This window comes from Perognathus longimembris, chromosome 23 (assembly GCF_023159225.1).
Source record: "Perognathus longimembris pacificus isolate PPM17 chromosome 23, ASM2315922v1, whole genome shotgun sequence".
In the NCBI taxonomy this organism is placed as follows: domain Eukaryota; kingdom Metazoa; phylum Chordata; class Mammalia; order Rodentia; family Heteromyidae; genus Perognathus; species Perognathus longimembris.
Genome location: NC_063183.1, coordinates 27600147 through 27622878, shown reverse-complemented (window position 1 = coordinate 27622878; position 22732 = coordinate 27600147). Strand labels below are relative to the sequence as shown.

Below are 22732 nucleotides of genomic sequence, written 5' to 3'. Positions count from 1 at the left end.
CTCTTTAACGCAATGTTGGAGGTCCTCTTAGGACTCTGCTTCCCCCGCAATCCTCACACTTCTCAGATCATTTTTTTCTTTCTCTCCCACTGGCACAAATTGAAGATGTGTGAAAGGTATATGCATGCCCATCACACATGTTACATAATTTATGTTTATTGGTTTCTCCTTACTAGGCCATGAGTTCTACAATTAAAAAAAAAGTATGGTTTATTTTGTATGGAGGTTTGCATATCCACATTTATCACTATCTGGTACACTAATATTCCCACCCAGAAATATGAATACTTATTTCTGAATGTATTCATTGAAGGGATGCACAAACCAATTCCTATTTAGTGGTAGAACAATGAACACACATTACTATAAAGCATCATTCTATTCCTAACCAGTGTGGTTGTTGCAACTAATAGAAAAGTGCTATTGTTTTGTGCCAAGTGAAGAGTAAATTGCTTAGAAGCATCTAAGCTCTTTCACTTTTGTTGCTCATAACACTTTTACATTATTCAATGCAGTATACTGTTTCTACTCTGGTGGTCAAGGTGTGGATAGGGCTCAAAATATGGATGGTTTATTCATTGTGAAGTCTAAAGGGATTGGGCCCCTGCCACACAGCAGGAGAGAAACCAATTTCCTTCCTTCACTCCCCTACTGTCCTCCAGGGCGTGAGGTGTTGGGAGGGAGGGCATGTTTCCTGATTCAACAGGAGAGGAGGTTTCAATGTCTTTACCTCTCAGGGGTCACAGGCATCAGAGCTCTCAGAGATGGCCCTGACATGTGGGAAGTATTTTTTGTATGGAGTTACTAAGCACCTGGGTGGTTATGAACTGAGAAGTGCTGGGAGCTTAGTGTACACAGTAACAAAAATATATAGACATATTATACTGGCCACATTAAAATGATATTTCGGATACACTGGGTTAAATAAATTGTTCACAACTGAAAAAATAAGTGTAAATAATGCATTTTACAATAGGATAGATACCCAGTGTTTGAAAAAATGAAATCCAGAATCTGTGACAAGTACTGCCAGTCAACAGACCAGTGTATTGGGGTGGGAGGCTCAGGGCAGGAACACTTACATGTAACCCTATGGCAGACAATAAAAAATTATTTTGGAACCCAAACTAGTAATTAAAATATCCTGGTAAGCAGGGTACCCAAGAAGAGAGAATTAAATGATTTTAAAATAAATTTATCTAAATTCTGAAAACCTAATTCTTAATGAATATGGACACTTCTGTAAAAATTGTCAGTTCTTTTGTATATCTCAATTCTATGCCTAAAAAGAGTACTCTATTATGCTTGGTATAGTATAAAATTCAACATAATACACTTTATCAAGTTGCTACTACATTAGGAGTTTGCACATTTAGCCATCTTATCGTGGCCTGACACTCTTACTCCTTCACTTGTTTGGTGGGTCACATTGTGGAGATTTTGTTGGCTTAATTCTTAAGTGCTATTTTATACCTTGGTTTTAGGGTTCTTTCCCTATTGTCCTGAGCAGTGCAAATGATGGAAAGGTAACAAAATGACAGAGATGTGAATTAAAAAATTTTTTTTTTTTTTTTTGCCAGTCCTGGGCCTTGGACTCAGGGCCTGAGCACTGTCCCTGGCTTCTTCCCGCTCAAGGCTAGCACTCTGCCACTTGAGCCACAGCGCCGCTTCTGGCCGTTTTCTGTATATGTGGTGCTGGGGAATCAAACCTAGGGCCTGGTGTATCCGAGGCAGGCACTCTTGCCACTAGGCTATATCCCCAGCCCGTGAATTAAAATTTAAGTAGCTCTTTGTGATATGTGGAGTCGAAACCCACCAGACTATGATTGAAAGTATTTCCACAACACAATCAGCTAAATACCCAATAGCAATTGCCCATGAGTAACTAGTACTCATCTTTCCATTTTTTTTCTGCATAGCACCAAATACACTAGCCTGTATTAGGTACTTCAAAGTTATAGGTTAAATATAATGAATTGTCTTAGTGCTTGTAGTTTATCATTTATAAAAATGATGAGGTTTGTTCATGTTTAACCTTAAAGTTCAGCTAAAGAGAAAAAAATTGGGAAAACTATAGTTTTTCAAAATGATCTTTGAGTTTAAAAGCTTACATTGTATTGTGCCACAATAGGAGAAATGAGCATTAAAACCAGTCGTGAAAGTAATCTGACAATACACTGCTTAAGGAGAGCTGGCTTGTAAATCCTGAGTCATTCCAGATACTGAAATTCTATAACTGCTTACATTCCAGACCTAAAAAGGGAGATATTGTGCCAGTTTGTTTGGAAGGCAAACTTTAACTGTCCACTGTCTGTTTATTTCATTAAAAACCCAAACAAAAAGTTCTTTTCATTAAAATTCTGGAAGAAAGTTAATTCTGTATGACAATGAGCATCTCAAATGTCAATAAGAAGAAATTATGTTTTAAATATGCTTTGGATTAGAAGAAGCAATTCTAAAACAGCAGCACACACGAAGTGTAGATTATTCTATTTCTTGAAAGGTACATATCTCATGTTTTACCCTAATTCTACCCTTGACCTGATTCAGCCTTTCTCCAGAACAAAGATTCAAGCTTTTTTTTTTGGGGGGGGGGGCAGTACTATGGCTTGAATTTAGGACCTGGATGTTTTAGATCAGGACTTATGCTCAAGGCCAATACTCTATCTGTTAAGCCACAATTCCACTTTCAGCTTTTTGGTGGTAAACTGAAGGTAAGAGTCTCATGGACTTTCCTGCCTAGGCTGGCTTTGAACTGTGACCTTTGGATCTTAGCTTCCTAAAGTAGCTAGAGTTACATGCATGAACCACCAACACCTGGCTATGAGTAAAATATTAATGTATACAACCCCTTCTCCATATCACACACACAGATATGGAGAGAGGAAAGTTCTAAAATCATGAATCCTACATCACCAGTATCTATCCCTAATCTTCAACAGTCAAAAACTACTTCAGAAGATTATTCCATGCATATGGGTAGAAGTCAGGGAATAGCAAGTCATAGAATAACAAGAATATAGACAGACATTCACAAAATTTTAAATGCATAAAGCAAAAATCAACAGAATTACAGGGACAAATAGATAATTTCTCAGTTACAGACATTTTATATTGCCTCTCTGTTGTAGAACGATTAAACAAAATATGAGGAAAAAATACAGTACCAGAGATAACAAACTTTTCCTCTGAAGGACTAGATAGCATTTTAACATTTTTCAGGCCACATTTAGTCTGTTTGTTGTTCCATTTTACAAACTCTTAAAATATAAAATCGGGGGTGGGTTCCAGTCAAAGTGGCAATGAAGCACTAGAGAATTATCCTAGGACTGTCTAATCAGACTTACCTTCTCAGAAACAAAGCCCTAGTATCAGATTTATGTTTGGTAGTGGAAATATAGCAAAAACAAGAGGGAAAAATTATCTTATAAAGCTGATTAATGTAGAGTAATTAAAGAGTTAGGTCTGGTAAATTTGACATATAGTTCAAGGACCAAATGAGAATGCAAAATGTATCCCAGAATAGGTACTTTCAAATGATCTACAAGGGGACCATTTAGTAAAAGGAGTCATCTAGAACAAAACACCCTATGGGAAAATAACTGTCTTCCTTATAACAAAGTAAGTTCCAAACAGAGTAAAGAAACAAAGTGAATAAAGAAAGAAAGTAGTGGAAAAATACAGGTAGATTGTTTTCATAATCTTAGTTAAATCTAGATAAAAATGCCACAAAACTGAAATGCTAAAGCAAACACAATATACTAAGTAAAAATGCTAAACTCATCCATTGGCAACCTTCCCATCACACACATACCAAAAACAAAAACATAAAACCAACAACAAAAAGGAACACTACTCTCCAGCTGGAGATATAAGCTAAGAATGAGAATAGACATTCTATCTATCTATAAGGATAAAAGTCCCTCAAAAGCAACATAAAAACATTGTAACAGGTGAACAAGAAAAAGCCCTAAGCATGTATCATTGTAGCAACAATCTCTAAATAAAATAGTATCAAGACATTCACAAAAAATGAGCTAAGAAATCATGACCAAAAAATTACCTAATCTCTTGGTTTGGGCTGCCTTTTTCTTTCGTCGGCTCACCCAACAAACCCTTACTTACTAGTTAGGCGTTCTTGACTTCTTGTTATCCTTTTCATCAGTGTTTCTGTAGGTGCTCTCTTGATCCCGTGTACAGTGGCGGTGGTGAGATCTTTCACATTCCAATGGGTCCAAAAGGCTTTTGGAGGTTTTACACCTGTTTATAGAAAATGCACATTTGCCCAATCAAATGCAAATTTTCTCTTTTCAGACAGGTTCGAGATCTTCTGCCTGGGACTGACCTTAGACTATGATCCTTTTACCTCTGCCTCTATGTGGCTGGGATTATAAGAGCAAACCACCAGTACTGGCTAGAACTTTGAGAGAGTCTCACTAGCTTTTTGCCTGGGGTAGTCTCCAACCATGATTGTCCCATCTTTACCTCCCAAGTAGCTAAGACTATAGACATGACTCACCATGCCCAGCCTCAGTAATTACTTTTTTAGAATTAGCTGTCCAGTAGATACTATGTTCAGATGCTTTCAGTTTGATTAATTTGAGTTCCTCTTTTTCAGTTTTCTTTTAGTGATATAGTAGTGGCTCTGGTTTTCAAAGTGGAAGCGTGTATGGAGTGGCTCAAGAACCAGAGTCTGGAGTTTAGGAATGTGCAGAAAACAGTGACTTGGGATATAGGATGCAGGCTGGCTCACCATTGTGGCGGCTTTGATGTTGAGGTGTGGGCATGTGCTCCGCTGATAGAGACCCAATGTCTGTATTGCAGGTAGGACAGGCATACATTTGAGGTAACCAAAAGATATTGGTGACCTCTGTCTCTGGAGCAGACTGTTACAGTCTCCATTGCTAAGCACCAAGGGAATATCCACTGTGGAAGCTGCTAGGAGTCTACGGCTGCTGCTGTTTATTGAGGTCCTTAGCAGCAAAGATTGATATAGTCTGCTGCAGGAAGGACCACTGAGGACACAGTTATACCAGACACGTGCCTAATTCTGATAACCTCCTTCTACCTTCTTGTTCTAGTCCTCTCCTAGTGTTAATTCATGTGTTGATCTTCCCTCTCTCCAATACAGTCACATTAAAAGGGTTATAATTTCACTTCAATATAAAAATCTAGAGGGAGACACAATTCAGTCTGTAAGGAATTTCCTGCTCCTCACAGCAGTTTAAAGTATTTGCCTTCCATACATATGGTGGCTATATATAAAAGTTATTTTTATTTCTGTTGTAATGTAGTAGTCTACAATAATTTCATTGATTAAAAGTATTTTGAAGCTAAGAACTAATTTTGTTAAGTATAGCATTTAAAAAAATGTGCGATTGGGGCTGGGAATATGGCCTAGTGGCAAGAGTGCTTGCCTCGTATACATGAAGCCCTGGGTTCGATTCCCCAGCACCACATATATAGAAAATGGCCAGAAGTGGCGCTGTGGCTCGTGTCAGAGTGCTAGCCTTGAGCAAAAAGAAGCCAGGGGCAGTGCTCAGGCCCTGAGTTCAAGCCCCAAGACTGGCAAAAAAAAAAAAAAGTGCTATTGTACTGTATAGCATATCTAAATATAAAGATATAACAAATTATATATTAATACATAATTATATTTAACTAAACACATAATTTAAATACATAACTGTATTTAAATAAAAAGTTTTTTATAAGGCAAAGAAATATTCATTTCTTGATCTGAGTAAACAATATTCAATTTCCATTTTTTTTTTTTTTTGGCCAGTCCTGGGCCTTGGACTCAGGGCCTGAGCACTGTCCCTGTTGGCTTCTTACCGCTCAAGGCTAGCACTCTGCCACTTGAGCCACAGCGCCGCTTCTGGCCGTTTTCTGTATATGTGGTGCTGGGGAATCGAACCTAGGGCCTCGTGTATCCGAGGCAGGCACTCTTGCCACTAGGCTATATCCCCAGCCCAATTTCCATTTTTTTTAATGTGCTGTTCCTGGGGCCTGAACTCAGCCTGGGCATTGTCTTTAAGCTTTTGTGCTAAAGGCCAGCACTCTACTACTTGAGCCACAGCTCTACTTGGAGCTTTTTGGTGCTGAATTGGAGATAAGAGTTTCATGGCATTTCCTGCCTGTGCTGGCTTTGAACTGCAATCCTCAGGTCTCAGACTCGAGTAGGTAGGATTATATCTGTGAGCCATTGGCACCCTGCTCAATCCCCCAGTTTTAAGGACTCAGCGTAATAAACATTACTTAAATGACATATTCATACCTGTCAGCCAAAGGTAAATGGTATTGCCTAGGTCTTCTTTAAATTCATCGTTAAAGAGGTCTGTTGACTCTGGAAATGATTCATAAAATGCTGCACAGATAGCTTGTGCCAGACAATCTGGGTACACCTACAAAAATGGAGTTAGTGTAGATTAATTTTATATTTCCTAATCAAACATATTGTAAGTATAAAATATATGTGTAATGCTTTTCTTAAAGCTTATGTTTAACCATTTTATTGCTTTTTAGTAACTTTAATTAAGGGACATGAACAAAGAAAAGAAAACGAAGTTGATCTGACAGCATTTTGTAAAAAAAACACTTAAATACAGGATGAAGTAAACAAGTAATTTGATGATTAATCTTTTATTTCATTTAACTTTGCTGTTGCTACCCTCTTTTAGCAAATGATGCACATGGGTTGTCATAAAAAGCACATTTTTAGATAACTGGAGCTTGTTTAGGAGCATTTATACATTGTAATCATTGTTGTTCAAATATTAAAAACAAGATATAAGCAAAATATATCACACTACAAGCATCCCAGTAACATCTTTACTAACATCTTCTCCAAGAATGACTAGATAAAAAAGATACAAGATTTTTTTTATATTGAAGATAAATTTATATCTCTATTTTGGTACTCTGCATTCATGTGTTAAGTCCCTAACTGAGTAAGATTTTAGAAGTGGAAGTGTCTTTAGAAGAACTGTGGTGGACTAGATAGTTCAAAAGATATACATGTTCTAATCCAATAATAACCAATAATAAAAACCAGTAAAATAACCACAATAAATGATTTTGTAGTTAAACAGTGCAAATCAAAAACATATATAGACTAAGATAACAGTTTCCAAACAAAATACCTATGCTACTTCTGTTAAGACTTCGATGCAACAAATACACTATTCCGGGTGGTGGCAGTGACAGCATAACTTTTTAAATATTGCCATTACTTACATCAGACAATTTTGGTTTCAAAGGTAACGACATATGTTCTCTAATGTATTCAAGATAATATTTTTTCTATTTCATTCACTCTAAAAGAAATCAGTATAATTATTAGTTTCATTGGTTACCTGCAAGAATGCATCTTTTCGACTTAGAGGAATGCTCAGGAAAAGCACTACATAGATTTCTGAAATTCTATCAAATAAGCAATCTTGATTTTTTCTGTCAGGCTGAGAAAACAAAATGTGTATATAATTAATAGTCAAAATTACAATTTCAATTTAGAATTATTTGCATAATTGCAGTAATTTTATCTGCTTTTAAAGGATATGTCATTCACTGGAGTGAAAGAAGCATGGGTTTTCCCAGATAACCACTTTGATCTTAATTCTAATAATAAGTCTCACCCTTTCCAAGTCACATAAAGACCTTCTCTTTCTTTGATCTGTAGACTCTTTTTCAAATTGAACCTCCTTCAATCTCACTGATTTTCAGTGAAATTTTTTTAAATTACACATTATAATTGAGGAAAGTTACAACATTATTATTCACTATGCTGCTTGAGTCACCAATCTTTTTCTGATTAATAAGGGTTCAAGATCTTTGAAATCCATACTCCTATGAAAAAGGAGACTTTACACAGGACTTTTTAAAGCATGTATAGGATGTTCATAATCTAATATCTGAGAAGATCCAAAAAAATGTTCTTGTACTAGTGTTACTTCAACTGAAAAATTAACTATCAACTCATAAAACAGAACTTTAAAAAATATCATTTACCTTAAATTTATAGAGAAACCACCACCAAAAGCAGTCATGCAAAAGATTAATGGAGGCTTCTGAGAGGAAGTGGTATTTCCAGATTTTACGAAGTTTTTCCTATGGAAAAGAAGACATAGGTGAATTTCAAATTAAAATAGATAACAAATATGCTAAAGTAAATGTGCTTTACAAAGAATGTGCTCCATGGTTACAGATCACCATAGTCCAACAGCTATTTAACATGAGCCACATTTATGATATCAATTTTCTGGTGGCTACTTTAAAAAGGAAAAAGTTAAAATTTTAATATCATGGTTGACTTAACGGAATACACTTACAGTATTGTTATATCAACTTATAACTGATACAAAAGTAATAATAAAATATTTTGCATTCTTTTGGTGATAGTTGTTGAAAATATGCCTTATGTTTTATAGTTATAGACTATCTTGATTTGAATACTAAATTTTCATCAGAAATCCTATGTCAGTACTTAAATTTAATAAAATTTATATTGGTAATTTTGTTCCAAACATAATACAGTTTTTTATAACTGATTCAAGGTTATTTTTATAATTGTATATAATTTTCCAAAGAAATAAAATTAAAAAATCAAGTCCTTAGTCATACAAGTATATTTTATAACCTCAACAACCACATTTGTTGAGTAGTTACCAGAAAGATGATGCAGAACAGAGAAACAGTGACAAAATCATAGGATCCATGCCATTTTTTCTCTCCTTTTTCATTGAAAACAAGTATTAATCATGGAATTCTATCTCAATAAATTCCCCTCATGAGTCTGTCTAATCATGGTATTTCATGACTACTAGAAACTATAAATTTTGGGTTGAATAGGTAAATTTCATAGATCATTGAAAACTTTTATTCATAATAGTTTTTCAATACTAGATTCAATAAATTTCCACATTACTTTTAATGCACTCTGTAAATATTGCCTCTCATCCCTCAGATACAAGTCAACAAAAAGGATGCATAAAATTTTATAGCAAGGAAATTCTTTTTTGTGTATTCGATGGGAGCCCTTCTTAGGGACTTCACTGGGAATAGTTCCAATAGAGATTTAGTACATTTTGGTACGAAGAACATATTTAATGTACATAACCATGAAGAGAACTTAAATGCATAGAGGAAATAAGAAGTCCTAGTCTCATTCCATCACTGGCAATCAATCATTGGCCACTGATCTAGTTACCATTATACCTGTACTTTTCATTGTGTGTTTCTCTTTTAGGGACCTTGCAGTCCCCTAGGAAAATTTTAGGCTTGTAAATTATTTTAGAGTCAAAGCAGCAGGCTAAACTATCCTGAGCTGGGAGTGTAGAAACGGAAGGAAATGCACTGGATCTGGTCACATGCCCAGTTAGTATATCCCTAGATTTCTGAAGCACCAACACTGCCTAATACAACATCTTTTGATAAACAGTGTTTGACATCACTGGTATTTCTTGCCAATTTTAATAACCGAAGATCAATTTTTGCTTTATAACTAATTTCTCATAGCTTTAAATGTCACCTGGCTTATAAATTATCTTCTCTAAGTTTATTATACAATAAAAACAAAGTCTTGTTTACCTACTTCAATGACATTGCTTTTTAAAATAAAAAGGTAAATTCGTTTAGCATCCACATGTCTGGGTAATTGAGTAATCTCACTTATTTTGAAACCTGGGAAATTAGAACCCTAGAAAAAAAGAAACATATCATAGAATATAAATTAACAATGATTTTATTTCATGTTACTATATCATTTTATATATCTCTAAGAAAAAAAATTTCATATTTTCTTCTGGAAAAAGAAGTCTAACATTTTTTATTTTTTTTTTTTTGGCCAGTCCTGGGGCTTGGACTCAGAGCCTGAGCACTGTCCCTGGCTTCTTTTTGCTCAAGGCTAGCACTCTACCACTTGAGCCATAGCACCACTTGTGGCCATTTTCTATATATGTGGTGCTGGGGAATCGAACCAAGGGCTTCATGTATACGAGGCAAGCACTCTTACCACTAGGCCATATTCCCAGCCCCTCTCTTAACATTCTTATAAGCCAAATGCAAAATCAAATCACAATCATATTTCAGAACTAGTTTTGGTATATACTCAGATGTTATCTGAGTATATACAATGTTAACTAGATGACATAAGAAATATGAATGAGGTAGAAAGAGAAAGCCTCTATTCCTGCCTCTACCTTTCTTTTCTGGAACTCTTCTCCATATTTTTAGCTGTATCTCTTGTAGCATGAACATTATTATAGTTACATGTAATACTTTCAATACACAATCTTTTTTTTTTTTTTTTTTTTTTGGCCAGTCCTGGGCCTTGGACTCAGGGCCTGAGCACTGTCCCTGGCTTCCTTTTGCTCAAGGCTAGCACTCTGCCACTTGAGCCACAGCGCCACTTCTGGCCGTTTTCTGTATATGTGGTGCTGGGGAATCGAACCTAGGGCCTCGTGTATCCGAGGCAGGCACTCTTGCCACTAGGCTATATCCCCAGCCCCTCAATACACAATCTTGAAGAACAGAAAGTTTAAATACCTGTATGTTCTTCCTCGTCTTCATTTCATCTGAAAGCTGCAAAACATTTAAATAAAAATTTTAAAGCTCTAAGTAACACATTTTTGTGTAAAAATCCTGATTTTAAAATACAGTGAAATGTTTACATTTAGTAAAAATTACAAAACCTTTCGTCAGTACAATGCACCTAATTTACCTGATAAGTTGTTTGATGAAATTCAACAATAAGAATTTTAACATGAGTCAGTTACTGATGGCTCACACCTGTAATCTTAGCTAATGAGATGGTTGAGATCTGAGGATCACAGTTCAAAAGCTAGCCCAGACAGGAAAGTCCCTATGAGATTCTTATTTTCAATTAGCCACCAGAAAACTGGTTGTGTTATGGCTCAAAGTGGTAGAGTGCTAGCCTTGAACAGAATAGCTCAGGGACAGTGCCCAGGCCCTGAGTTCAAGCCCCATGACCAACAGAAAATAAATAAAAATTTTAAGTTTGGGGCAGGGAACATGGCCTAGTGGCAAGAGTGCTTGCCTCATATACATGAAGTCCTGGGTTTGATTCCTCAGCACCACATATGTACAAAAAGGTCAGAAGTGGCGTTGTAGCTCAAGTGTCAGAGTGCTAGCCTTGAGCAAAAAGAAGCCAGGGACAGTGCTCAGGCCCTGAGTTCAATGCCCAGGACTGGAAAAAGAAATTAAATTTTAAAATATTAAGTGGATGGGCTAATGGTGGCAGATACTTAAATCTTTATAGCATTAATACTATGTAATTTAAAATTTCATTTTTGAAAAGGGCTAATTATATTTATATAATTCAAAAGCCTATTGTAATTTTAGTGAAAAATGTGAAGATTTAAAAAAAAATTCACAAAATAAAGATCATAAAAAGTATTAATTTTATTCTAAAGGAACAAGTTAAACATGGGACTTAGACTATGAAATATGCAATGTTATAAATTATTATAAACCTCAAACAATATGTATAAGTTGAAGTCAACCTTTAAATAACATGTAATGATGTGAAGATACTTGTAGTCTACCAAGAGGGTGGCACCCCTAGCTAATGGGCTGTATAAGGCCCCAGAAATCACTTGGTACATGACAGAACAAACACTTAGGTTTCTCCTCCGTGTTCTGTCTGCCTGTATTGGTCATTTCTTATGGTGTGTGAATGTGTTATAAATATCCAAATGCCCTTGCCAGATAAAGCTTATCCACCCTATATTATAAAGAGAGGATGAACCCAATCATTTCTGAAACAGGTAGAGGTAACCTAAGACTAAAAGAATGTTTTAAAAAATGTTAACAGTGCTTCTCTGTGAGATTGCAATGCTTACATATTCTATGAAAATACAGTTTTTGAGGAATGGAAAAAATGTAAATATCATACCATTATCTTCTTTTCTTTACGGTATTTCTGGAGGAACAACTTGTACTTTTCAAATTTTTCGTGAGCATCTTTAAAAAAGTAATTAACAATATACTTAATCAAATCCTTTAGGAATGAAGAAAAAAATTAAGTACTTTAAAGAAATATTCAAGTTCAAATACTTAAAAATTTAAATACTCTAGAGAAATAATATATACTTGAGTGAGATGAACTAGGAATTTGCTAAGTATAACCTATCCATACGTTTAATGAATAACTTTTATTTATGTTCTGTATATTTTTGTGTGAAATAGTATTCCACCAACATGTATAAATGCTTTTACATTTAAGGTTTTACCTCAGGTGATAACTACTGAATGAGACTGCATTTTTCAAATAACTTAACCACTTTGGTTTGGTCATCTGAAGGATAGCTTAATTTCAATAAACTGTGTACTATGGTGCATGGCCCAGTGAAAGATTATGTGGATTTTTAAGTTACATAGTATAGGCTTGAATCTAACCCCTGACATAAAGTCAATGAATACATATAAAATTATTTTTTAAAGCAGGAGAAGGTACAAAGTGATATGGTCATATTTCAGTGTTTACCTCCAGATATTTTATTTCCTTATGAGAACAATTTATATACCATAAAATTTATATACTATACAAACACAGGACATATGTGTATATGTAATATACATAGTTGGTGTATATATATGTGTGTATATTCTCACAGACACTCTGTCCATATTTATAAACAGAAACTACATATAAAATTAACAATTCAATATAAAATTTTTAAATAACTGGTGAATCCAATAGTAGTATATTTAAGAATATCCTCTGAATTTGAAAAATCTAACATCAGACATTAAAATCTAAATAATATAGCTAATCAAATGTTTCTTACACAGAAGAGACCAATGTTATCATTCTCAAGGTTTTTTTTTTCTTTTTCTCAGTCATATTGGTATTTGAACTCAGGGCCTCAATCTTGCTAAGTGGGCAAACTACTAATATAGTCACTCCTCAAACCTTGTTTTTTGTTAGCTATTTTTAAGACAGTGTCTCATGAATGCAATACTTCCAATCCCAGTCTCTAGAATAAAAGGTATGAGCCACTAGCACCTAACTTCAAGCCTTGGTTAACACAAGTTTGTTTATAAGAAAGTATCTATGCTGTTTTGTTATGCGTCTGTATGTATTGGTATTGGGGCTTGAACTCAGGGCCTTTCATCCTCAATTCGCTTTTTGACTGATGGCTAGCATTCTACCACTCAAATTAACAGACTCAAATCGAAAAATCCAAATGATTATGCAGAATATGTTGAAAACCTACTTATTCTCAAATTGAAAAATCTAATAATAAGTTTCTTGATACAATTGATCTACCAAAATTCAATCAAGAGGGCATAAACCACTTAAGCAGATCTACAGCAAGCAATGAGATCGAAGTACTAATAGTCTTCCAATGAAAAAAAGACTTGAATTTTCAATTCTAAATTCTAGTGGACTGTTATTCTATTCTAAATTCCAGTACTGTTAAAACAGAACTAACAACAATACTCCTGAAATTCTTCCATGAAATAGAATGAGAATGCTACTGAACTCATTCTTATTTATTTATTTATTTATTGTGCCAGTCCTGGGACTTGAACTCAAGGCCTGGGTGCTGCCCCTGAGCTTCTTTTGCTTAAAGCTAGTGCTCTACAACTTGAGCCACAGCACTACTTCTGGCTTTTTGGTTGTTTGTGGGAGAGTCTCACAGCCTTTCCTGCCTTGGGTAGCTTTGAATCCCAATCCTCAGATCTCAGCCTCCTGAGTAGCAAGGATTACATGCCTGAGCCACCAGTGCCCAGCCGGAACACATTCTATAAAGCCAGTATTATGCTCATTCCCAAACCAGACACACAACAGCAATTATAGACCAATTTCCTTGGTGAATATCAATGCAAACATTCTTAATAAAATTCTTGCAAATCTAATTCACCAGAGCATTAAAAAGATCATACAACATGATTCAGATACTTCATCTCAGGGAGGTAAGATGGTTTCAACATAAGTAAATCATGAAATGCAATACATCACAAACAGGACCAAGAACAAAACTCATATGATCCTCTCAACTGATGCAAGAAAATGGATCAAACTGGAGAACACCAGGTTGAGATAAGCAAGCAAGTTCAAAAATCCAACTATCATATTTTTTGCTTGTATGTAAGACACAAAAATACATGTACATATGAGAACATATGTACACAGGGAAAACGATGGGACTATCTAAGAGGATGAGGGACAGGGAGAGGGAAAAGAAAGATGGAGGGTGAGAAACTCTGAAATACATTTAACTGTGTATTAAAGTCTACATAAGAAATCTCCAGGAAAGCTGTTTGTTGATCAGTAGGAGGTTGAAGATGGAAGGGAAAAAGCAGTAGAGGTGGCTGTTCTAAGCAAAGTTTCCTATGCACATCTAAATTACCAAGGTGGAGTACCTGGGTGCGATGAATACACTAAAAAAAATATAAAAAGTAGATGACAGGAAAGTGGAGCAGGCTCTCTTGCAGGGATGGTACTGGCAGAAGGGCTAACGAGGAGGGTGAATGACGAATATGGTCCAAGTTAGTTTGCATGTATAAAAAGATAATAGAGAAAGCTGTGAAATGGTTCTATAGAGTAGGGAGTAGCACAGAGGAGAGTGACAGAGGTAGGGAAGTTGATCAGGCTACACTGTATGCATGTGAAAAAAATCTTACAACTAATATATGTTAACAAAAATATAGTAAAATTAGATACAAAAGATACTTTACTCTTCAGGGCTGAGTGCCTAGCTCCAATAGTAAAGCACTTGCCTGGCAAGCATGAAGCCCTGAATTCAAACCTCAGTACCTCATTAAAGAAAAAAAATAAGATTTTATAATCTAATATTTTCTTTTCTTTCTTTCTGTGGTGGTCCTGGGGCTTGAATTCAGGGCATGGGCACTGTTGTTCAAGACTAGGGCTCTATCTCTGGATCCACATCTTCAGTTTTGGCTCGTTTCTTGGTAGTTTAGTGAAGAGTCTCACAGACTTTCCTGCCTGGGCTGGCCTAGAACCTCAATTTTGAGACCTCAGCCTCCTGAGTAACTAGGATTAGGGCTAGCATTTTATTTTCTTTTATAACCTACAAATGGCAACAACTAGATAGACAGACAGACCAGACAGACATGACCATTAATTTACTTACATAAAAAGGAAGGCTTGCTTCTCTTGGTAGTCATAAAGTTCCACTCAAATAATTTCGAAGCGTGCTCTTCCAAACACCGAGAACAGTCCTTTAACCTTGACTCTATGTTACAGCCTGCTTCAAATACTCTAGGAACATTGTTCCATAGATATGAATAAATTGATGTAAATGTATTGTCTTCTTTTATTTTTTTCAGATCACTTTCCCATGTGTTATCAGTATCCAAATCCATATCCCTGGGCCAATAATCCTGCAAAAAATGTGAAAGAGACAAAGTAAACAATTTTACCTTTGTGCCAATCCTGGGTCTTGAACTCAGGGCCTGGGCACTGTCTGAGCTTTTTAGCTCAAAGCCTAGTGCTCTACCACTTGAGCTACAGTTGTACTTCTGGAGGATAAATGATAGTTAATTGGAGTCTCACAGGCTTTCTTGCCTAAGCTATCTTCCAACCATAATCCTCAGCTCTTAGCCTTTTTGAATAGGCAGGATTACAGGCTTGAGCTACCAGTGTCTAGCCTAATGAACAATAATTTGAAATTTCACTCTATATCACTGTTGTTAAATGTTTCTTTAAAAGAAAATTTGACATAACTAAAAGCCTCAAAACAACTGCAAATGGCTTTTTTTGTCCCAGCTGGCTTCAAATTGTGACCCTCAGATCTCAATTACCTGAGTAGTTAAGATTACAGGCATGTTTTTGTGGTCAGAAAAGGTAATATCTACAATTTTAGCAATTTAAAAATATATAATACTGTACTAACTTTTCTGCTCAAGGCTGGCACTCTACCACTGGAGCCTCAGTTCCACTTCTGGTTTTTTGGTAGTTAACTGAAGATAAAAATCTCAGGGACTTTCCTGACCAAGCTGGCTTTGAACTGTGATCCTCTGAGATCTCAGCCTCCTAAGTAATGGCATGAGCTACTGGTACCTGACTAATATCTGATATTTAATATATATTTTATTATATCTGTCATATGCAATATACAATTAACATATTACGTAAACAATATATTCTGTTACATGATATAATGATATAATACAATATAATCACACATATATTACATTACATATCATATATCATATATTGTATATGTGATATATATTACATATATCATATATATTATATAATTGTACATTATATTGCTTATTATATTATGTATTTATATTATACATTTATTATATTATACGATTTAAGATATATTAAAATATATAGGCACATAAAGTAGAATGCTTTACTCACCCAATTTTGAAACTTTAAAAACTCTTCATAGGTCTTTGGAGGCTCTTCTGTTTTCTAATAAAGGAAATTCAGTATTGGTTATGGATGTAAACTTAGATTATACATCATACTCATATATAACTTGCTTATAGAATATGGCATTCAAGTATACTTAAGTTATAATTTTCAGAGTTGTAAGATATTGTACAGTATTCATGTTGTAAGGTGCCTGCTCTCATTGACAGAGATAAATGTTTAGATTCTGAGGCTCTATCCTAATTCCATAAAAGATTTTCCTCATATGTACTACCTCTAAAAAGAACTCTATTTTGGTGAATGTCATCATTACACATTCCCATGAGAATTCCAAGGTATTTCCGACTACTGTGCACAGTATCTCTAATAAATCTAGAGCCAAAATTATAACAACATGCTCTTTTTGCTGAAGAAGTGCTTCAAAAAGCTCTACTTGTAAGACAGTGAAGATAAATAGGATATTTCAGCCTGGTAAGTCATATTCCTTTTTTTTTATTATCTAGTAGTTTCTTTGTGAGGCGAAAATGCATTCAAGATCAATAACTGACATTTATATTTATGAAAATGCCTATTTCTCATCAATATATAAAGTGGTTGAGATTATCAAATCACAGGACTACCTTTTGTAATAGTATTTACACTTTTGAGCTTGAGGGACTATCTCATATGTAAGGAATATAAGTAATTGTGTTCCTGATAATAAAAAAATAAATGTGGGGGCTGAGAATGTGGCCTACTGGTAGAGTGCTTGCCTTGCATACATGAAGCCCTGGGTTCGATTCCTCAGCACCACATAAACAGAAAAAGCCAGAAGTGGCGCTGCGGCTCAAGTGGTAGAGTGCTAGCCTTGAGCACAAAGAAGCCCGGGACAGTGCTCATGCTCTGAGTCCAAGCCCCAGGACTGGCAAAAAAAAAAAAGTAATAAATAAAATATATGTGTGCTATAAAATAAGTATTTAGATAGAAGCAAAAATGAATAGAACTATGAAGCAAGTATGATGGTACTCTTGGGATAATCAGACTGAGAAGGACTAGAGAGTAGAAGAGATAGAGTACATGAAGGCTTACAGGCAGAAAAATGCTCAATGTACTTTCAGAGATAATGAGTATAGCAGTTTGGCTTCTACTAGCAGTGTGTTTGTCAGTGTGTTTGGTCCTCTGATCTCAGAAAGCTGAGATCTGAGAACTGAGGTTCAAAGCCAGCCCAGGAAGGAAAGTCTGTGGGGCTCTTTAACAAACTAGCAAAATGCTAGAAGTGGAGCTGTGGCTCAAGTGGTAAGGCACTAGCTTTGAGCAAGAAAGTAGTGAAGCCTTTTTCTTACCCGTACTGAAGCTCTATGCACCCAGTAAACCTTCTTCCACGGGCTTGCCATGGTGCAGTAACTTTGCTGATAAAGACAAATCAACTGGGCTTTAGGCGTCAGTGTGATTTGGGCGTTCAAATTGGAAAGATACCCACATGCAAAATAACTGAATCCGCCAAACAGTTTCTTCTCGTTGCCCTTAAACTTTACTTCTGGTTTTGTTTTGTCAAAAAAGTATCAGTGAAGAAACAACTGTTAAAAGAGAAATTATTCACATGAACACATTCTTACAGTTCTTGGATTATGAGATCCAGAGAGAATTGACCCCAATAATGCATCAAAAATATGTAAAACTTCAGTTCTCACTTCTCCCAGCTCAAATATTGAGCAGATTCTAAGTGGTAGCTTGGAAGGGAGAGGGTTGAAGGCTGAGTTGATCCAGTTAAAGTTTATCCTGTTAAAATGGCAGCTAGCCTTAAAAATGGAGGTTGAATTAATCACAGGTAAAGTTAATCTAGTGAAAATTGCAGCAAACACTAAAATGAAACTCAGCTGTATCTGGGAGGCTTCTAAAGGCCAGTCTCTCACTCTAAATTCCAGAGAAATGAAAGGCTACAGGAAATGAAATTTCAGCCTCCTCCATAATGTTTATTGCATAATGTCTAACAAACAACAATACTGAAAGACATACAGAGGAGGAGAATGGCACCCATAATCCAGGCATAAATACTGTTTTTATAAACCAACTAACTAAAAAAATGCTTTTTGTAATTACCACAAGCAGGCTTTAAAATGACTACTGTAACTGTGGTGAAGATCTTCTGACATAGGTGACACAATACTACATGAAGAAATAGGGATAGGAGAAAATAAATTGAAATTCGAGGACTATCAATAAGGTAACAAAGACGAGAGCTTATTATCAGACTAGGCTTCAAGACTTAAAAGCATTTGAAGACACAACTCAGGGTATTTCCTACTGACAGAATCAGTTGATTCTATGCTAAATATCTTTGTATCTTATAACAGCTCTTCCTGATAAGTATAGCAGGAATTGATTAAAAAAAACTATAGAAACTATAAAAATGTAGAGAAAAATCTTATTTCTAGTTGAAGATTTAACAGATTTCTCCAAGTAACTAACGACTCTGGTACACACAGACACATAAATCAAAAAGGAGATAAGAGACTTGAAAAACATTTTTAAACAATTTAACCTTATTGACATTACAGGCCACTGATACTCCACAGTGGTGGAGCATATACTCCTTTAAAGTGACAAAACGTGGAACATTGGCAAAGATGGGTTTAAACTTTCAAGTTGTCCAAGTGCTTTGAAATGGAGTATGTCTTCTCCTTTAGAAAAAAATAAAATTGAAAAAAAAAGAATGGAGGGGGTTGGAAAATCACAAGATTAAAAAAAAAACAGCTTAGAATGTGACAAGTGATTAGTTCTTATCAACATTTATTTTTCTCTATATTTTCCAGGCTCCCTTGTAGTTAAAAGTGGGAATTTTGAGGCTAAATGCTGGCCAACTTGATATATATATATATATATATATATATATATATATATATATATATATATATATTTATAAGGCAGACCTCTTATAACTTTGTGTGTGTGTGTGTGTGTGTGTGATTTCACTATACTTTCTTTCTTGACACATAATCTACAGATCTCAAGTCCTAGGAGGCAGCAGAATCACTAAGAAATAAAAAGAAACTTGTGTCCTTGATTCTAAACAATACATCTTACTAGAAACATTCATTACTATCTTTCCATTGAGGTTTTGGGTGTTTTCATTATAGAATTAAATTCACTATGCTGTTTTTATTTTTAATAAATGGCCATGGATTGGGGCTGGGGCCTGTAGCTCTAACATGAGTGAGGCCTCAACTCCCAGCACCGCAAAAACAAACAAAAACTCCAGAATCTATGAGCGTACATGCCTGTGATGGAGGCACTACAGGCTTTATTGATTAGATTTGAGGGTTTTTTTCCTGGCTGAGTGACTTCACTCTTTATCCAGAAAGGTCCTCATTCTGCTTAAATTCGTTCTTTCAAACTTTTCGGAGTACTGTGTACAGTAAGAAATATGTTTCCGAACCAGAGTACAATACATGTGTGTATGTGTATCTAAAGTCTCTATAAAGTACTATTTCCACTCTGTATTATTTTGGCATTTAAAAACTGTAGCTTTTTGGAGCCGGGGGCGGGGAGGAGGGGCGGAGGCAGGACAGGATTAAACTCAGACTCTTATGCACTATCACTCGAGCCGTGTACTCGGGGAGAGACTTTCCATCTCTTGACTAGCTAGGATGATGGTCATGCACCACCACACTGGGCAAAACTGTGGTCCTAATTTCCTTGCTTACACATGGATCCGGACTTCCAACAAAGGTTCCTACGCGTCTTTCCACTTGAAAACACTGATCTATACTATCACCAATCAAGGCTTTCCCCAAATCCAGTCATTAAAGCCTTCACCGACCGTTCTCTGGGAAGCTCTTTTGAAATTCCTGTAACTTAAGTCGTCATGCGTATTTTCTTTCACTTCATTTTTAAATTTTACTATTATTATTATTTTTTTAAGCCATATGGTATTTCCTACCACTCATGCTTAACAGGGCTTCCTACATTAATTGGAGGCTACTCAACTATTTGTGATTGAGATCGTTAAACATGAACGGGTCCGTATTTCTTGCAGGTGTGGGGAGGGGCCACGGAAAGATGACGTAAGAACGTAGCCACTTGACGCTTGTTTTCGTGTCAGATAAAATACATGTCTTCCTCAGAACCGAGTCGTCGACACACCAGCGGGTTTTGCCTTGTTTCCCCCTCGGAACGATCCAGGGCGCTAAGTACGTACCTTGCTATCTCCCCCACCAAAATTACGTTGGCATGACTACGGTTTTGTGGTAAAATGGAAAGTGTTCTGAGGTCACGCACTACAGCAACCTCTCTTTCAGGAATTTGGCCCCTGAACCCCGCGCTCCAGGCCGCGCTCACCATCCGCGTCTCTCAGAGAGACCATAACGACGCCCGAAGCCTGAAAGGCGCGGGAGGGGCGGGACTTCCTGTGGAACTCCGCCCCCGCAGGTTTCCTGGCCAATCACCTTCGCCGCTGCGCCCAGCCCTTAACAACAGCCCTAGCAACAGCCTGGCCCCTCCCCCTGGGGTGTCCTGGGAAGCGCTTCCTCCCCGCCCCTACCTGGTCCGTGCTTGATTTGGGACCGGCGTGCGCCTTGGGGCTCGTGCGGAGCGGAAGACGCGCCGGAGCTGTGCGTGGACTGGCGGGCTGTGCAGGTCTGACTCCCACTGGAATCCCGCAAGCTGTCTGTTCTCCATGTCGCTCTGTGCGGGGTTGGGGGTGGGGGGCAGTGGAACTGCCGGTGCTGCGCGGCCGGGGGTCACGACCCTAACCGAGGTCATGCTGGGGGTCACCTGTGAGGTAGACTCCGGGCCCTGCGCGGGCTTTTCTGCCTCTTGTAGGCCCTTGATAGCCTCATAGGAAAATTTAAACAATTTCCCCTTCCCTTTCCATGATTTTCTACACCCCAAGGAGTATCTGCTAGCCAAGTCAGTTCTTAGGAGCTTTATTCTTTCACTTTTAGTCTTTGGAGTTCCCTTTTTTTGGGGGGTGGGGGTGGGGGAGTGGTGATATGGGGGTGGGAGTAGAGCAGAGAATGCTAATCACAAAAACCTAAAGTAGACCCTGGAATATGTAGACCTGGCCAGGGCATTTAAAATCTTGAGTATGGTTACCTACTAAGCAGAGGAGTTTGTATCTGCTGTCTGAGTTATTTCTAGGATGTCTAAGACAAATGACATATGCATATTAACATTCTGAAGTGCTAGCTCCAAGGAGCTGGATGATAAAATTGATGCTTTGAGGTTGTCCCCTGTAAGGGCTTTTTCTGACTGAACCCCATCCTACCAGGAAAAACTAGAGACCATCTACATTACGGTATGTTAGTTGCTGTGGGAAAGGCCTTTAATAATCGTGTAGGAAAGGTTGCATCTTAGGTTTAAAACAATGGATCTGTATATATTACATAACTTGTTCTTAAAAATACTGCAGAGGCCTGGTGCCAGTGGCTCACACATGCAACCCTTGCTAATCAAGAGGCAGAGAACTGCAGTTTGAAGCTGTTATGAGGTTAGAAATGTTACTGGGTTCGAGGGAGGGGAGCCCCCGTCCCTCCAAGAGTCCACCACTCAGAGACAGTCTCAAGCAAAAAGATGGATTTATTGGGGAAGCATAAAGTGAACTGACCGGCCAGAGACACAGTGTACACTCAGGAGCTGCCCCCGTGACCCCGAGCAGTCCTCACATTGGGGTTTATCAAGGTAAAAGTGTAGCACAGATGTAGGTGCTTGACTCAGGGGGCAGAGCACACAACAAAGCAAGCGTGGCACAGATGTAGGATGTTGACGCAGGGGGTGGAGCAAATAAGCCATTTACAGAAGCAGAATTTTGGGGTCAGGTTGACCTAATAATCAAGATGGAGTCAGCTCTATTCCCCACAACATTTCCTACCATGTTTCCCTAGTCAAGATGGAGTCAGCTCTACAACATCCTCCCTTTTCTTTCAGCATAGTCATACCCTTATTTCATTAACACTGACGGGTGTGTACTGGATGTGTAAGACCTTCAGTTTTATGGCTCCAATTCTTTGTACAAATGAAAATGCATTAACACATGGGCCAATCCAGTTTCCTTTGCCTCTAAGTGCCTAAGGTTGGCCAGTGATATCTGTATCTGTGATGTCCAATCATAGGAGGACACCATGCAGGTATTCTCACCCATTTAAATCTCCAGTTAACTAGGTACCTGGCACACCTGGAGGCATTTACCTCCCTCCCTTCTGAGGTCACATCCCAATCCATCTGGACACACCCTAATACACTTGGACATACCTCAATACACCTGGACACAGCTCCCACCCCAGGAATCTCCTGGGAGTGACTCTCTAGCCTGCCATGTGTGCTTTATCCAATTTTTTGTTGTTGTTTTTGCTCAAGGCTAGCACTCTGCCACTTGAGCCACAG

The 22732-nt window shown here is 37.1% G+C and overlaps 2 protein-coding genes across 2 annotated transcripts in view; one reads left to right on the top strand and one right to left on the bottom strand.

Annotated features, from left to right (window-relative positions):
* Fam227b (family with sequence similarity 227 member B) overlaps positions 1–17833 on the bottom strand; it is a 99672-nt gene extending 81839 nt beyond the window's left edge. The window contains exons 1-10 of the mRNA XM_048332808.1: positions 17695–17833; positions 16358–16411; positions 15117–15366; positions 11909–11976; positions 10540–10575; positions 9587–9691; positions 8005–8103; positions 7353–7454; positions 6275–6401; positions 4126–4260 (exon numbers count right to left, since the gene is read on the bottom strand). Of these exons, the coding sequence (XP_048188765.1) occupies positions 4126–4260; positions 6275–6401; positions 7353–7454; positions 8005–8103; positions 9587–9691; positions 10540–10575; positions 11909–11976; positions 15117–15366; positions 16358–16411; positions 17695–17745 (1027 nt within the window). The 5' untranslated portion in view covers positions 17746–17833. The remainder of the gene's footprint in view (positions 1–4125; positions 4261–6274; positions 6402–7352; positions 7455–8004; positions 8104–9586; positions 9692–10539; positions 10576–11908; positions 11977–15116; positions 15367–16357; positions 16412–17694) is intronic.
* Positions 17834–20892: 3059 nt separating this feature from the next.
* Positions 20893–22732, top strand: part of Dtwd1 (DTW domain containing 1) — a 34550-nt gene continuing 32710 nt past the window's right edge. The window contains exon 1 of the mRNA XM_048332811.1: positions 20893–20986. The gene's annotated coding sequence lies outside the window, so the exon portion shown is untranslated. The remainder of the gene's footprint in view (positions 20987–22732) is intronic.